At 45.6% G+C, this 16,555-nt stretch overlaps 1 protein-coding gene and 1 pseudogene across 2 annotated transcripts in view; both read left to right on the top strand.

The window, feature by feature from the left end:
• Dhx57 (DExH-box helicase 57) overlaps window positions 1-4,174 on the top strand; it is a 51,984-nt gene extending 47,810 nt beyond the window's left edge. For both annotated transcript variants that reach the window (XM_006988358.3, XM_016006813.3), the window contains exons 23-24: window positions 1,039-1,239; window positions 3,509-4,174. In XM_006988358.3, coding sequence (XP_006988420.1) covers window positions 1,039-1,239; window positions 3,509-3,652 — 345 coding nt within the window. In that variant the 3' untranslated portion in view covers window positions 3,653-4,174. The remainder of the gene's footprint in view (window positions 1-1,038; window positions 1,240-3,508) is intronic.
• A 524-nt stretch (window positions 4,175-4,698) lies between these two features.
• Window positions 4,699-5,422, top strand: LOC102903235 (large ribosomal subunit protein uL6 pseudogene; annotated as a pseudogene).
• Window positions 5,423-16,555: the final 11,133 nt, after the last annotated feature.

Here is a 16,555-nt window from a genome sequence, read left to right as displayed (position 1 = left end):
AGTGTTCTGGCCATAACTGAACGATCACTGAGGCTGCTGTGGAAAGAGGCTATAAAGATGTGGAAAGAATTAGCAGCAGTGTGAGGAAGAAAGAAGCCCTGCAGTGGTCCAGTGAAGGTCATGGTTCACCGTGAGGTCGTGGCTCCTCTGTACTTTAAACACACAGCTGGCAGGACTTGACAGTGATCCAGATGCAACTGGGGAGAACTGACCCTTACACACAGGGGCAAGTGGAGGTGAGGAGCTGTGGAGAGAAAGAATCAAGGATTCTTTTAGGTGTTAGTTTGCAGAGGACACAGGTTCAGTTCCCAACACCCACATGATGGTTCACAACTGTTCATAGCTCTAGTTCCAAGGGACCAGATGCCCTCTTCTGACCTCCCTAGACACACATACATTCAGGCAAAACACTCACACATAAAAATAAAATGAATAAATCTAAAAAAATTTAAACATTATATCATGTATACACCTATCATAACATCACAAAAGGCCCCATAAATACATACAATTTTACTTTAGGGTTCAGTTAAAAATTTGGGGGCTGGTGAGATAGACCAACAGGTAAAGGTGTTTGATGCCAAACCTGACAGCCTGAGTTCTCTGTCCCTGGGTCCCCGACAGGAGAAGAGAACTGAGTCCTGCAAGTTGTCTGACCTTTACATGTGTGCTGTGGTACATGCATGCACACACGTGTCCACACAGACAAATAAATAAAAATGGTTTAAAAATTTATTTTTGAAAACATCTTCTGGACCCCAAGAGAAGTTGTTTCTTTGTTTTCTGGGGTACTAGGGATTGAACCCAAGGCCTTGTGAATGCTAGGCAAATGCCCCATCACCGAGCTGCATCCCTGCCCTAACAGTGAGGTGTTTGCAAAGTGTTAGGTGCTCATTCGATGTCTAAATGGATAGTCTGGTAGGTAGTCACACATAAAAACATGAAGCCCAGAGGAAAAGTAATCAGGAGTCCTTATTGGCAGCACTGAGACCCACAGGACTGGTGGGAATCATCGTCACCTGAGGCTTTCTGTTACAGGCCAGACACTTCGACAGCCCCTACCTGTTGTACCACGAGAAAATCAAAACCAGCCGGGTGTTCATCCGAGACTGCAGCATGGTGTCTGTGTACCCCCTGGTCCTGTTCGGGGGAGGCCAGGTGAACGTGCAGCTTCAGCGGGGAGCGTTCGTCGTCTCCCTGGATGATGGCTGGATCCGGTTTGTAGCTGCTTCCCATCAGGTAAAGGAATAGCTAATCTGTGTAAAGGCTTAGGTCAGGAAGAGCCTTGGTGATGTGAAATGAAGCCATTCTTTCAGGACCAAGAACAACTGAACTGGTGGACGGCAAGAGTGGAGCCAACCTGAAGCAGAGAAGGACCCTAATAATAGTGCCAGGAACACCCAGGGCAGGGACACCCGGGGTGGGTTAGAATTGATGTAAAGGTTTAAGGTCAGAGTCTCAAGTATTTGTGAGTTTGGGAACAACTAGAATTATATAGCAAAGCCTTGCTTCCAAAACAAAACCAACAAAAGCAGAATCAATAAAGGGTGTTGGAACCTTCTTAATGTTACACAATAAGCAGATAAAAATCACCCTGATCTTTCCATTACCATGAAAAAAAAATGGTCAGGCTGTATAGCTCATTGGTAGGCCCTGGGTTTAATCTCCAGTACCGCAAAAATAAAGCAATAAATAATAAACTAATTAATTAAATACAATGAAAGGAACTATGTAGAGCCATAGTCCCAGTCACCGAAGAACCTGAGGCAAGAGTATCAGTTGAGCCAGGTACTTAAGACTAGCCTAGGCAACGTAGTAAGACCTTATCTTTAAAAAAAAGAAAAAAGCCTGAGAATATACCTCAGTGGTAAAGTATGCAGTCAGCATGTATAAGGCTTTATATATAATACCCCAGTACTACCCAAAAAGTGAAAGAAAATAGGTGAAATTAATCTTTATGTATTTTATTAACCTAATATACCCAGCATGTTTTAATTTCAACATGTAATCAATATAAAAAATACTGGGTTATTTTATACTCTCTTTTCATATGAAGTGTTCAAAGACAGGTGTGCATTTAATAAGTTTATGTGCTTATTAAATGACCACATGTGACCACATGTGACTAGTGGCTATCCTAAAGCAAGGGGCCGGCAAGGCTGGTTTGGTGCAGCAGCAGCAGCAGCCCAGGGACAATAAAGGCCCCCTCTGCTCGTGTGAGCGAGATGGCTGCCGCAGATCCTGACTTCACATCTGCACAACCTGCCATCCCAAAGAGGACACGAATCTCCATGCCACCATTAAAGCTTCCCTCCTAAGGGGGGGTGGGGGGGGGTGGCGGCATGTGTTTATAATCCCAGCACTTGTATGCCGAGGTGAGTGATTCATTTTGAGTGTGTGGCCATCCTAGGATACATAGTGAGTTCAAGGTCACATAGTGAGACCCTAGCTAAAACAAAACAAAAGCCCTTGCATCATAGTAACACCTATAGTCCCCAAATAAGAGGTATCAGGAGCTCTTGACCAACCTCAGCTTTATAAGTATGAGGCTAGCCTGAGCTATATAAGATCTTGTTCAAAAGTAAAAACCAAAGAGAAAATGGTGGCTTAGCCGTAAGGTGCTTGCAGCCGAACCTAACAACTGGAGTTAATCCTCAGAACCCACTTAGGAGGAGGAGAAAACGGACTTCCTCAGGTTGTTCTGACCTTCACGTGCAGGCACACACAAACACACCAAATAAAAAATTACACACATGGTTTTTAAGAAGCTCCCACTGGGACTGGAAAGATGGCTGGGTGCTTAAGAGCACTGGCTTCTCTTCCAGAGAACCAGGGTTCAATTCCCAGCACCCACATGGCAGCTCACAACTGTCTATAGACAACTCCACTTCCAGGGGATCCAACACCTTCACACAGACATACATGCAGACAAAACACCAATACACATAAAATAAAATAAAAAAAAAAGCTCTCCCTGAACATAGAGTCACACCTGGAATCCCAGCATTTAGGAGGAGCTGGAAAATTTGTGAGTTCGAGGCCACAGCCTGAGCTACAGTGTGAGACTCTCTCAAAAGCCCAGCAAGGCTGGAGAGGTGGCACACCAGTAAAGCCCTTTCTCTGTGAGCGTGAGGACCTGAATTCAGATTGCCACGTGCACACCCGCGTGTGCGTGCACATGGATACACAGACACAAGGTCAACAAGCTGGACTATGGCAACACACTGTGGCCCCAGCACTCACAGGCCGGGGTGAGAGCACCAAAGTCCCAGGCCAGCCGACTACATAGCAAGAGCTTCTCTCTAAACAAATAATAAATGATGTGACAGAGACAAAATAATAACAAATAGGTATGTTTATAATAGGCCTCCTTAGTATGTGGCAGAGTGATAATGTGTTCTGAAATAATGTCAGAAATCTTAAGTCACAGTAATCATAACTGGGTATTTCTCTATGAAAACCTTCCTCTCTGCTCCCAGCACGGCTAATACCGCAGCTTTCGTTGTAGATAGCTGAACTGGTAAAGGAACTTCGCTGTGAACTTGACCAGCTGCTGCAGGATAAAATCAAGAACCCGAGCATGGACCTGAGCACGTGTCCTCGGGGGTCTCGGATTATCAGCATGATTGTGAAGCTTGTCACCACACAGTAGAAACTGCTGGGCCTGGGGTGCCCGCCCTTCGCCACCTTGTTCCCCTGCAAGTCACAGGAGCACTTCTACCTCGGACGGGACCTGGCCTGGGGCTGGCCCTGGGGAGGCGGGGGCACAGAGCCTGAGCGCTGAGCCAGCCGAGGCTCCACAAGCGGAGACATCTTCCACGTGTGCTGTTTCTGAGACCGTGGGGACACTCCCGGCACAATTTGGAGCGTCGGTGTAGGACAGTCTAAAACCCAGCTTGCCTCTTTGTGACTGTACCAAACTGAATGAAATTCACCTCATAACTCAAACGTGAATGTTTAAGACAAGGTTCTGTCTTAACCTATGTACTCTTCTTCTCCTACTTTTTATTACGCATTGTCTATACATGATTGATACTTCTTTTCTCCTGTTTTTTTTTTTAATTGGGCATGAGGAGAAATGTTTCGTTTGATTTTCCCATCATAATAAAGACTTACCTGAGAGAACTCAAATGAGAAAGAAATCATGTAAGAAAAATAAAAATTTCATTTTAGACCTGTTTGTGGAGTAAACTTATTTGTAAGAGGTTTTTATTTTTGTTCCTAAAAGATCAGCTTTTTTTTTTTTTTTTTTTTTTTTTTTTTTTTTTTTTTTTTTTTGGTTTTTCGAGACAGGGTTTCTCTGTGTAGCTTTGCGCCTTTCCTGGAACTCACTTGGTAGCCCAGGCTGGCCTCGAACTCACAGAGATCCGCCTGCCTCTGCCTCCCGAGTGCTGGGATTAAAGGCGTGCGCCACCACCGCCCGGCAAGATCAGCTTTTTAAGAAGAAGTAAAATCCTGTCTTCAGAGAGAAAAATAGGGCTGGAGAGATGGCTCAGTGGTTAAGAGCACTGGCTGCTCTTCCAGAGGACCCAGGTTCAATTCCCAGCACCCACATGACAGCTCATAACTGTAACTCCAGTTCCAAGGGATCTGACACCCTCACACAGACACACATGCAGACAAAACACCAATGCACATAAAAATAAAATAATTTTTTTAAAAAGGGAGAAAAATTATAAAAGCAAGTTAATTCTGCGAGGGTACTAAAATGCAAGCTGGCCTCCTCCACAAGACCCATTAAAAGCAGGACGACCCTCATGTTTTCATTGCCTAACTTCTATATTTAAGACTCTTGACTTGCTCTTTTTACCCCATCTACGGTGAGAATGAAGACCATCCTCAGCAGTCAGACTGTCGACATTCCAGAAAATGTGGACACCACTCCGAAGGGGGGCACAGTCAGTGTGAAGGACCCCAGAGGAACCCTCCGGAGGGACTTCCATCACGGCAATGGAGAGCTGAGTCTCCTCGGGAAGAAGAAAGGAAGTGGCCACTGTCCGCACCATCTGCAGTCACGTTCAGAACATGATCAGGGGTGTTACACTGGGCTTCCCCTACAAGAGGAGGTCTGTGTGCCCACTTCCCATCAACGTCGTTATTCAGGAGAATGGGTCTTTGGTTGAAATCTGAAATTTCTTGGGTGAAAAATAGATCTGCAGGGTTCGGATGAGGACAGGTATTGCTTGTTCTGTCTCTCCAGCCCAGAAGGATGAATTAATCCTTGAAGGAAATGATATTGAACTTGTTTCAAATTCAGTGGCTCTGATTCAGCAAGCCACAAAAGCTAAAGACAAGGATATGAGAAAGTTTTTGGATGGTATCTGTGTGTCTGAAAAGGGAACAGCGCAGCAGGCTGATGAGTGAGACCTGAGTTACCCAGCTCCAGAAACAAGATCCTGAATGTAAGTACAGTTTGGGGGGTCTTCGGGGGCAATAAAGACTTGTATTAAAAAAAAAAAAAAAAAAGACTCTTTACTCTGGGTGGAAGATGGCTCAGCAGTTAAGAGCACTTGCTGCTCTTCCTGGGTTCAATTCCCAAAACCGATGTCCAGGTGGCTCACAACCATCTATACCTCCAGCCTCCCACACACCAGACACCGCCATGAACAGCATATTATTTTAGTTGTTTTTAGGAACTCTAGGCTGCCCAAAATTACTAAGTGTGTTTTAGTTTCAATACATTTGAAGAGCTTGAACTAAACAATATTTTTTAGTCTCTAATTTGCCTTGCATAAAAAAACATACATATGCAAAGCACCCGCAGTATTAAGTTCTGATTTGCTACTGCAACAAGGCTCTCATTACAGAATGAATGAAGCTAAACTCTTCAGAAGAACTAGAGAACTGTTATTTCTCCAAATGACTTTTTTAAAAATGTATTTTTGCCGGGCGGTGGTGGCGCACGCCTTTAATCCCAGCACTCGGGAGGCAGAGGCAGGCCGGATCTTTGTGAGTTCGAGGCCAGCCTGGGCTACCAAGTGAGTTCCAGGAAAGGCGCAAAGCTACACAGAGAAACCCTGTCTCGAAAAAGAGAGAGAGAGAGAGAGAGAGAGAGAGAGAGAGAGAGAGAGAGAGAGAGAGGGGAAGAGGAAGGAAGAAAGGAAAGGAAGGGAGGGAGGGAGGAAAGAAAAGAAAGAAAGAAAGAAAGAAAGAAAGAAAGAAAGAAAGAAAGAAAGAAAGAAAGAAAGAAAGAAAGAAAGAAAGAAAGAAAGAAAGAAAGAAAGAAAGAAAGAAAGAAAGAAAAAGAACCCAGCAGGCAGTGGTAGCGCACCCCTTTGACCCCAGAGTTTGGGAGGTAGGAGGATTGCTTGAGTTCAGGGCCAGCCTGGTCTACAGAGCAAATTCCAGGACAGCCAGGACTACACAGAGAAACCCTGTCTCGAAAACCACTCCCCTCCCCCCCCCCAAAAAAAAAAGAAAAACCCCTGGGCTGGAGCAGCTTCTGGCTCCATGGTTAAAGCACTGGCTGCTCTTCCAGAGGACCCAGGCTTGGCTCCTAGCACCTGTATAGCAGTTCCAGGGGAACGGATGCTCTCTCTGGCCTCTGAGGGCACCGTATGCAGATGGTACACAGACACACAGGCACACAAAACACCAAAATCAATAAATGCCTTGTTTTTTAAAGAGAAGAAAAGCCCCACCCCAGGCTGGCAAGAAAGCTCAGTGGGCCAAGCCTGACCATATGAGTTCAGTTCCCAAGACCCACATGGGGAAGGTTGGAACTGACCCCTACAGGTTGTCTTCTGACCTCCACAGGTGCACATGTGCTCATACACACATAAATAAATATAGCTTTAAAAAAAAAAAAAATAGCCGGGCGGTGGTGGCACACGCCTTCAATCCCAGTGCTCAGGAGGTAGAGGCAGGTGGAGTTTGAGGCCAGCCTGGTCTACAGAGCAAGTTCTAGGACGGCCAGGGATACACAGAGAAACTCCATCTTGAAACAAAACAACAAAAATAAAAATTTACAATGGAATTATGAAATGAATACTTTGCAATTAAAAATCAGAATGTAGTATTGTATTGTGAGGTAAAATTGGATTTCTAAGCTAGATGGCCAACACCTAAGTAAATTTATGGGGAGATTGGTAAATGGTTCCTTTGTTTTCCTGCAATCTAGCTAGAGAAATAGAGTATTTATTTTATTCCATAATCAGTCTGCATGTTTTGTATTTGGTCTGAGATGGTCTTAGTAATCAAGAACAGCTTACCGTTCTGATAGATAGAGTCATAGCATAGCACAACACTTCTCCCTTTAAAAAAAAAAATTATTTATTATGTAGACAGTGTAGCCTGCAGGCCAGAAGAGGGCGCCAGATCTCATTACAGACAGTTGTGAGCCACCATGTGGTTGCTGGGACTTGAACTCAGGACCTCTAGAAGAGCAGCCAGTGCTCTTAACCGCTGAGCCATCTCTCCAGCCCCACTTCCCCCTTCCATACATAAATGCCATATAAATACAGGTTAATTAGGTGGTTTTTTTTCTTTTTTATTAAAGTTATTTATTTATTTTATATACCAACCAGTTTCCCCTCCCTCCTCTCCTCCTGTTCCCTCCCCCCACCTCCTTTTTAACACCCCCCCATCCACTCCTCAGAGAGGGTAAGGCGTCCCATGGGAGTCAACAAAGCATGGCATATCAAGTTGAGACAGGACCCAGCTCCTCCCCCTGCGTCAAGGCTGAGCGAGGCATCCCACCATAGGGAATAGGTTCCAAACAGGGACAGACCCTGGTCCCACTGCTAGGGGCCACAAACTGGCCAAGCCACACAACTGTCACCCACATGCAGAGGGCCTAGGCCAGTCCCATGCAGGCTCCCCAGCTGTCGGTCTAGAGTCCCTGAGCTCCCACAAGCTAGGGTCAGCTGTCTCTGTGGGTTTCCCCATCATGATCTTGACCCCCCTTGCTCATATAATCCATCCTCCCTCTCTTTACCTGGACTCCCAGAGCTCGGCCCAGTGCTTGGCTGTGGATCTCTGCATCAGCTCCCATCAGTTACTGGATGTAAGTTCTATGATGACAATTAGGCAGCCACCAACCTCATTACAGGAGAAGGCCAGCTCAGGTACCCTCTCCACTATTGATGGTAGCCTAAGCTGGGGTCATCCTTGTGGATTCCTGGGAATTTTCCCAGCACCAGGTTTCTCCATAATCCCCTATTCCCTCTATCCATATCCCCCCCCCCTTACCCAGGGATCTCTTCTATTTCCCCTTCCCAGGGGGGATCCATGTGTCCCTCTTAGGGTCCTCCTTGTTACCCAGCTTCTCTAAGGCTGTGGATTGTAGTCTGGTTATCCTTTGCTTTACATCTAATATCCACTTGTGAGTGAGTCCATACCGTGTTTGGCTTTCTGGGTCTGGGTTACCTCACTCAGGATGATTTTTTTCTAGTTCCATCCATTTGCCTGCAGATTTCATGATGTCATTGTTTTCTACCGGTGAGTAATACTCCATTGTGTAAATGTTAGGTGGTTCTTTTATTGAAGAGAAGTATCAGAAGGGAGACAACAAATCTCACACTGCAGAAATTTAACACATTTGCTTTGAGTTCCTTAGCTCTTTATAACTTGCTCCCTGGCAAGTAACACATTTTAATCTTTTTCCTCTCTTTATATATCTGAGTAGTTTAATTTGAATAATACATGTAAGTACAGCATGTAAATCTGAGTCATTATAGTAAATGTCAGCTCAGTTTAAACATGTTCCCAAATGTCATAAAATAAGATTTTGAAAAAGGACTTTGTAAAATTAAAACACAAAACTCCAGTGTTCAGAGGCTGGAGAGGGCTGTGGGTAAGAGCTTGCTGCATGAGGCCCTGGGTTTCCGATCCCCAGCACCAGGTAAGAAAGCAGGCACAGTGGCATGGTCGTGTGTGCCTATCCCAGTGCTGGGTGGTGAAGGCTTGCTGGTGGAGACAGGTGGACTTGCTGGAGCCTGCTCGCAAGCCAGCTTAGCCAAACTGGTGAGCTCCAGGTTTAGTGTGTCTCAGGAAATAAGGTGGAGGCTAGCAAGATGGTAAGTGGGTAAAGGAGCTTATTACCATGGCTGAGGACCTGAGTTTGAGCTCCAGGACTCATGGGAAAGAACCTTTCCAACTCCCACATGCAAGCTGTGGGGCACAGACACTAAGTAAGTGTAATTACAAAAATGTTTTTAAGGTGAAGAGGAATTAAGGAAGACACTAAGGTCTATTCCTGGCACGCACGCAAACACACACACACACACACACACACACACACACACACACACACACACAGTGTGCCGCACTGGGATCAGGGGTATGAACTTCAAATGCTCCTCAGACTGGACCTGTGTGGACTCTGCTGTGATACCTCTGATTGCAAGGGGAGCGCACTCTGGAGGGGTCTTGTGGGTGGACCCAGTTGTCCCATGAATAATGGCTCTGCTCATACCCCTGTTACTTGAACACACACACCCCTACCCCACCCTCCACCCACCCCCTCACCCCACACCCATGGGCAGACGCTGCTTTTCCCTCTTAAAGTATGCTGAAATTAATCATAAATCCCCAGGGCTTATTTCTCTCCACATTCAAGGGAGAAAGTGCTTAAGAAATTTAGCCAGTTAATAAAATACAAAAGTAGCTATTGTTTTCAGGAGTTAGATCTCACTCAACCTCCTCCACCCCCGTGCTTGGGATAAAACCTCAAGCACTCACATACTGGCATCTGGATCATGAGTCTCTGTCAGTGCATATTTGAACGCTCAGAGGACAGAGTGCCCCAGATGGAAACAGATAAGAGCTTTCCTGTCACAGTAACAGTTTCAGACTGTTCCAGGGTGGGAGGCTTCTTCCACTGCTTTTGGTCTCCTCCCCCATTTGGGGTGGGGAAGTTGGTGGGTTTTTTTTTTTTTTTTTTTTTTTTTTTGCAGGGCTGGGAATCTGAATCCAGATCCTTGTACGTCCTAGGCAAGTATTCTACCACTGAGCTGTATCCCTAGCTCTTGCTATTCTGTTTTTCAGACAGGGTCTCACTGTGTGGCCCAGACAGGTATGGGACTTGATGGCAGAGGAGGGATGTGAGGGGCGGAGGTCAACATCAAGATTCTCTATTGCTTTCTACCCTATTTATATATATAACTTTATTTAAATAAAGTTTTATTTAACTTTATTTTACGCGCATAAAGGTATCAGATCCCCTGGAACTGGAGTCACAGACAGCTGTGAGCTGCCATGTGGGTGCTGGGACTTGAACCCAGGTCCTCTGTGAAAACAGCCAGTGCCCTTAACCGCTACGCCATCTCTCCAGCTCCTCTACCCTGGTTTTGAAGACAGGGTCTCTCACTGAACCCCGAAGGCACTAATGTATCTGGATTGGCTGGCCATCAATCTCTAGGGATCTACCGATCTCTGCTCCACCCAGCACTGAGGTGGCAGGTTTTACAGGGGAGCTGGGCGTTCGAACTTGAGTCCCCAAGCTGTGTGGCAAGCCGTTTACCGACTGAGCCGTCTCTCCAGGCCCTCTTTGGGGATCACAAATGTCAAACTGTAGCCGGGCAGTGGTGGTGCACGCCTTTAATCCCTTTACTTGGGAAGCAGAGGCAGGTAGATCTCTGTGAGTTCGAGGCCAGCCTGGTCTACAAAGCAAGTTCCAGGACAGCCAGCCAGGACTACACAGAGAAACTGTCTCAAAAAAAAAAAAAAAAAAAAAAAAAAAAGCATTTAATTGGTGGGCTGCTTGGTTTCCGAGGCTTAGTCCATCACTGTCGTGGCAGGAAGCCTGAGGCGGCATACAGGTGGACACGGTGCTGGAGTTCTACATCTGGATCTGCAGGCAGCCGGAAGAGAGAGCCACTGGGCCTGGAACACTGAACCTCAAAACCCAACCACGGGCGCCACACCTCTTCCAACAAGGGCATCTCCCAGTTCCTCCCGAGTACTCCCTGATAACTAAGCATCCAAAATATGAGATTATGGGGCCATTCTTATTCACACCACGCCCCCCCCCCCCACAGGCTTGTATATTCCAATACTTTGTCAACAGGAAGTAGAACGTTTGAAAAGAGGGGAGGGCACGGGAGGGGAGCCCAGCCCACCTGTTCAATCTTACAGCTACAATGAGGGATAAGGAAGGGGTAAAAGTGACACCCACATACAGCCAAGGTAATATGGTTAAATATGATATAAATCTATAAAATAACGAGCCTTTTCATTACGAATACAGCAAACCATGAGGTTTGTTTCTGTTTTGTTCTTTTTTGTTGTTTTTCGAGACAGGGTTTCTCTGTGTAGCTTTGCGCCTTTCCTGGATCTCACTCTGTAGCCCAGGCTGGCCTCGAACTCACAGAGATCCTCCTGCCTCTGCTTCCCGAGTGCTGGGATTAAAGGCGTGCACCACCACGGCTCGGCACTAAATAATCTCTGTGGCGTATTTGATCTCCACAAAAGGCTGAGTTATTTTAGTGGTTGGGGAATGTAAGAGGGAGGCTGTGACCATGTCACCTTCCAAAATGGAACATCATTTTTGTAAAGATTACTAGCCACCCCATGCCCACCCCACCACCCCTGCCAGACAGGGTTTCTCTGTATAACCCTGGCTGTTCCAGAACTCACTCTGTAGACCAGGCTGGCCTCAAACTGAGATCTACCTGCCTCTGCCTCCCAAGTGCTAGGTTTAAAATAGGATTAAAGGCATGTGCCAGCCGGGCGGTGGTGGTGCATGCCTTTAATCCCAGCACTCTGGAGGCAGAGGAAGGCGGATCTCTGTGAGTTCGAGGCCAGCCTGGTCTCCAAAGCGAGTTCCAGGAAAGGTGCAAAGCTACACAGAGAAACCCTGTCTTGAAAAACAAACAAACAAACAAAAAAGGCATGTGCCATGGGGCTGGGGATTTAGCTCAGTGGTAGAGCGCTTGCCTAGCAGGCACAAGGCCCTGGGTTTGGTCCTCAGCTCTGAAGAAAAGAAAAGAAAAAAAAAAAAAAAAAAAAAAGCATGTGCTACCACCGCCCAGCTACGATCAAGTTGGGGTTTTTTTTTATTTTTTTATTTTTTTTTTCAAGACAAGGTTTCTCTCTGTAGCTTTGGAGCCTGTCCTAGATCTCACTCTGTAGACCAGGCTGGCCTCAAACTCACAAAGATCCTCCTGGCTCTGCCTCCCGAGTGCGGATTAAAGGCGTGTGCGTGCGCCACCACCGTCCAACTGAGATAAGTTTTGAGCATACCAAAAACTACATTTTGAAAGCTAGTGAGATGATTCAGCTGTTAAGGGCACTTACTGCCAAGTCTGCAGACCTGAGTTCAATTCTCAGAACCCACATGGTAAAAACAGAGAACTGAAGCTGGGAGTGGTGGTGGGAGGCAGATGCAGGTGGATCTCTGGGGGTTCGAGGCCAGCCTGGTCTACAAAACGAGTTCCAGGACAGCCAGGCCTGTTACACAGAGAAACTGTCGAGAGAGAGAGAGAGAGAGAGAGAGAGAGAGAGAGAGAGAGAGAGAGAGAGAGAGAGAGAGAGAGAGAGAGAGAGAGAAAAAAAAAAAATTATCCAGTCCAAAATGCCAGTATTGCCAAGGGAAAGAGAACTCTATTTAAATAAAATGAGAAAAGGAACCATATATGAAGTATAATAACTTATTTTTCAAATACAAATTGTACTAATAGCCATCTCTAAAGATGTAAACGTTTTAGAACAGTAAACATGCAATCTCTGCGAAAGCAACTCTAATAAACATGTACTGGTGGGCAGGCAAGCTGACTCAGCGGGTAAGGGAACTTGCTGCTAAACCTGACCTGAGCTGGATCCCCAGACCCACCCGAGAGAGGGGGAACACACCTCCTCAAGTTGTCCTCTGACCTCCACATGTGTGCTGCGGCCCACTCGTGGGCATGTGGGCACGCATGCATGCATGCACGCACGCACGCATGTGCACACTCACATAAATAAATAAAATAAACATGCTATATGAGTAAGACCTTATATTGCAGTTCTGGAACTTGAAGTGTAAAGGCCAAGAAAATGATATGTACACATAGGAAAAAGCTATGTACAGAGGGAAAGGGATTAAAAACCATGATCTACCAGTTCTGAACTTTTTTTAAAAAATCACTTATTTTAAAAATGTGAAGATATGATTTGTATGTGATACTGACTGCTGATACTAACAACTGGCACGTTATCATACTTAGGCCTACATTATGACGGTTCTAATACACACACACACACACACCCTTACCTTATCTTCATGCTAATTGCACAAAGTCCAATCTAGCAGACTTTGGCTAATATGTAAAAACCTAACAGGAACCTTAATGTCTGGGCACATTAACTCTTCCCTCTCAAAATCTGCTGGAAAAATCCATTGATTTCAGGGTTGTTTATCCGTAAGACTGCCAAGGTGTGGTGTGCTCTCTGGCAGACAGATGGCATAACCATTCGGGGGCCATGCTACATGATGAGCACTAAGGGACTATCACATATAATAAGGAAACGAGCTGATTACAGATCTGGGACAAAGCAAGTGGTAATCAGAGATGTTTCTGTGCCCTCTTTTCTGACAGTCACCCGCACAGCTCTGTGCTTACACTGCAGCTGCCCCCGTTATTTCTACGTAATCTTTACGCCACCTTTTCCTACAGTGAGCAGAGCTGAGACTAGATTAATTGAAGCATGCAATCTCGTTAGTCAACAGAAAAGCCAGTTTATAACCGGAGTACACTGCAGGGCTATCCTGACCTCCACGGTGGGGCTGCAGAAATGCCTCCCACATCTGTTTGGAATTTCACTTACAGCAGCGTATTTAATCAGGTGCTGTAGATCAGTCAACACGCTAGAAATTCTGAACACAGATGAACAAGGACACAGAGCAGATATGAGGCTCCCTCGAATGCACTCCATCTGGAACATAACTTAGCCACGTAAGAGCCTCTAAGGCAGCTGAAGAATCTGGACACCTATTTATTGAAACTAAAAGGAAAGGAACTAAAGGCACCAGGTTTCCTAATTCTGTTTTTCCACTCTCGGGTCTAGGGATGGAGCTCAGTGGCAGGGTGCTTGTCTGGCATGCAAGAGGCTTTGGGTTGGATTCCCAAGCCTCTGTCCATCAGAAATAAGGTATGCCTGTTTAATGGAGTGATGGTATACTTGAGAGGCTGAGGCAGGAGGATTGCTGCAAGTTTGAAGCCAGCCTGGGAAACCTAGAAAGACCAAAGCCCTAGCTCAAAAAAAAGGGGGAGGTGGGGGGGAAGCAGCATATGACTTGTACACAGACAACTACAAAGTACTGTAGTCCTCTGCCCTCCACCTGTGGACATACATTAACAACCGCTGGATGACCAGGGACACACCTTTAATGGCAGCACTCAGGAGGCAGAGGCAGGCAGATCTGAGTTCAAAGCCAGCCTGGTCTACAGAGTGAATTCCAGGGCAGCCAGGGCTACACAGAGAAATCTGGTCTTGAAAAACAAAAAACAACAAATCTGGGAAGGATGTGGAAACATTAGAGGCTCATACAATGCTGACGGAATGTAAAACTGGGCGCTTTACTGGAATCCTCCATAAATGTTTCCACAAACTTGCAAAGTTTAATCCTTCCTCTTTCTATAAATATTCTTTGTGTGTGTGTGTGTGTGTGTGTGTGTGTGCATGCACACACACATGTGGAGGTCAAAGGACAACTTTCAGGAGTTGGTCCTCTCTTTCCACCAGGGATGAAACTCAGGTTTGGCAACACGTGCCTTTACCAGCTGGGCCATCACAACAGATTCTTAAAAACTAACTTTTTGTCAGGCAGACTAATACACACCTGTGATCCCAGCCCTTGAGAGGCTGTCTGGAGGATCAGGCATTCCAGGCCACCCACAGCTACATTCACAGTTTGAGACTAGCCTAGGCTATATGAGACCTTCTCTCAAAAAAAAAGAGAGAGAGTGGGAGAAAAGAAAAAGGAACAAAGAAATAGATAAAGCAGGGAGATGAAACCACCAGGAAATGGTTTCTCATCCGACATGTTTGTGTGCATGAGGGAGGTGGACTGAGCTCAGAGGTTGATCGACGATGTCTTCCTCAATCACTTCTCATCTTAGATTTTTTAAACATTTATGTATGTACCTGACTATCTGTATGTGCACCACACTGTGCAGGTGCCCATGGAGGCCAGAGAAGGTCATCAGAACCCTTCTTCTGAGAGTTACCAGCAGTTGGAAGCCACTGACGTGGGTTCTCTGCAAGAACAGCAAGTGCTCTTAACTGCTGAGCTCTCTCTCCAGCCCCCATCTTCATTAATGTTCAAGACAGAACCTCCCACTAAACCTGGAACTTGGCATTTCAGCTAGACTGGCTACCAGCAAGCCCTAGGTTCTGCCTGACTCAGCACCCAGGACTGGGGTTCCAGGTTCGTGTCTCCACATCAGACAGGAATGCTGGAGTCTCGACATCAGCTCTTAATGCTTCTGCAACAGGCATATTACTCACTGAGCTGGGAGATTTTTCATAAAACAAACAAGCAAACAAAATCTCTTAATAATATTTTATAAAAATCAACTATATTTGGAAGTAGGAATAATTAAGTATGTATCACTTAGCCCCCCAATATGCTGATTTCTCCCCAAGTTCTTGGCAGGAATTAGATAGTAATCCTTAGCCCATACTAGCATCCCACAATCTGTTTCAAAGCATCACACATTTCGATCAATACTCTAGAAATTAACAGTTGACCGTGAAGGCTTCTAATTTTTCAACAATTTTATTTTTAGATTTATTTTGGGAGAGTAGGGTGCTTACAGGAGTCAATTCTCTGCTTCAACCCTGTGGAACTCAAGTCATCAGGCTTGGTGGCATGTGTCCTTACCTGCTGAGACACCTGATCAGTTCCAATAATTAAAAAAATTTAATTTTGAAGCCGGGCGGTGGTGGCGCACGCCTTTAATCCCAGCACGCGGGAGGCAGAGCCAGGCGGATCTCTGTGAGTTCAAGGCCAGCCTGGGCTACCAAGTGAGCTCCAGGAAAGGCGCAAAGCTACACAGAGAAACCCTGTCTCGAAAACCAAAAAAAAAAAAAAAAAAATTTAATTTTGTGAAAAATCTATTTCAGCCAAAATGTCTCTAGGAAACAGTGGGAATATTTAGGAAATCAGACAAACTGTATAGGAAGGAATTACTAAAAATTATGCTTCTAAGACAATTTTTTAAAAAGCCAAGCCAGGCCTTTAATCTCAGCACTTGGGAGACAGAGGCAAGCTCATCTCTGTGAATTCAAGGACAGCCTGGTCTATATAGTGAGTTCCAGGACAGCCAGAACTACATAGTGAGACCCTGTCTCAAAACAACAACAACAACAAAAAATTTAAATTAAAAAAATAATAAAGTTGTAAAAGCTGAATGAATGCCCCCAAAGCCTTAATAATTTATTTTTCTTACTTTAAATGATGTGTATGTGGGTAAGCGTGTGCCTGTGAGTGCAGGTGCCCACACAGGCCAGTGTTAGATATCCCTGGAACTGGAGTTAAGAGTTGGTTGTGAGCCAACTCATGTGGGTGTTAGGAATCAAACCCAGATCCTCTGGAAGAGCAGTATGTGCTCTTAACCACTGAGCCATCTCT

Source organism: Peromyscus maniculatus, chromosome 22 (assembly GCF_049852395.1).
Source record: "Peromyscus maniculatus bairdii isolate BWxNUB_F1_BW_parent chromosome 22, HU_Pman_BW_mat_3.1, whole genome shotgun sequence".
In the NCBI taxonomy this organism is placed as follows: Eukaryota; Metazoa; Chordata; class Mammalia; order Rodentia; family Cricetidae; genus Peromyscus; species Peromyscus maniculatus.
Note: the sequence above shows the minus strand (reverse complement) of the source record. Positions and strands in the feature narration are given on the sequence as shown.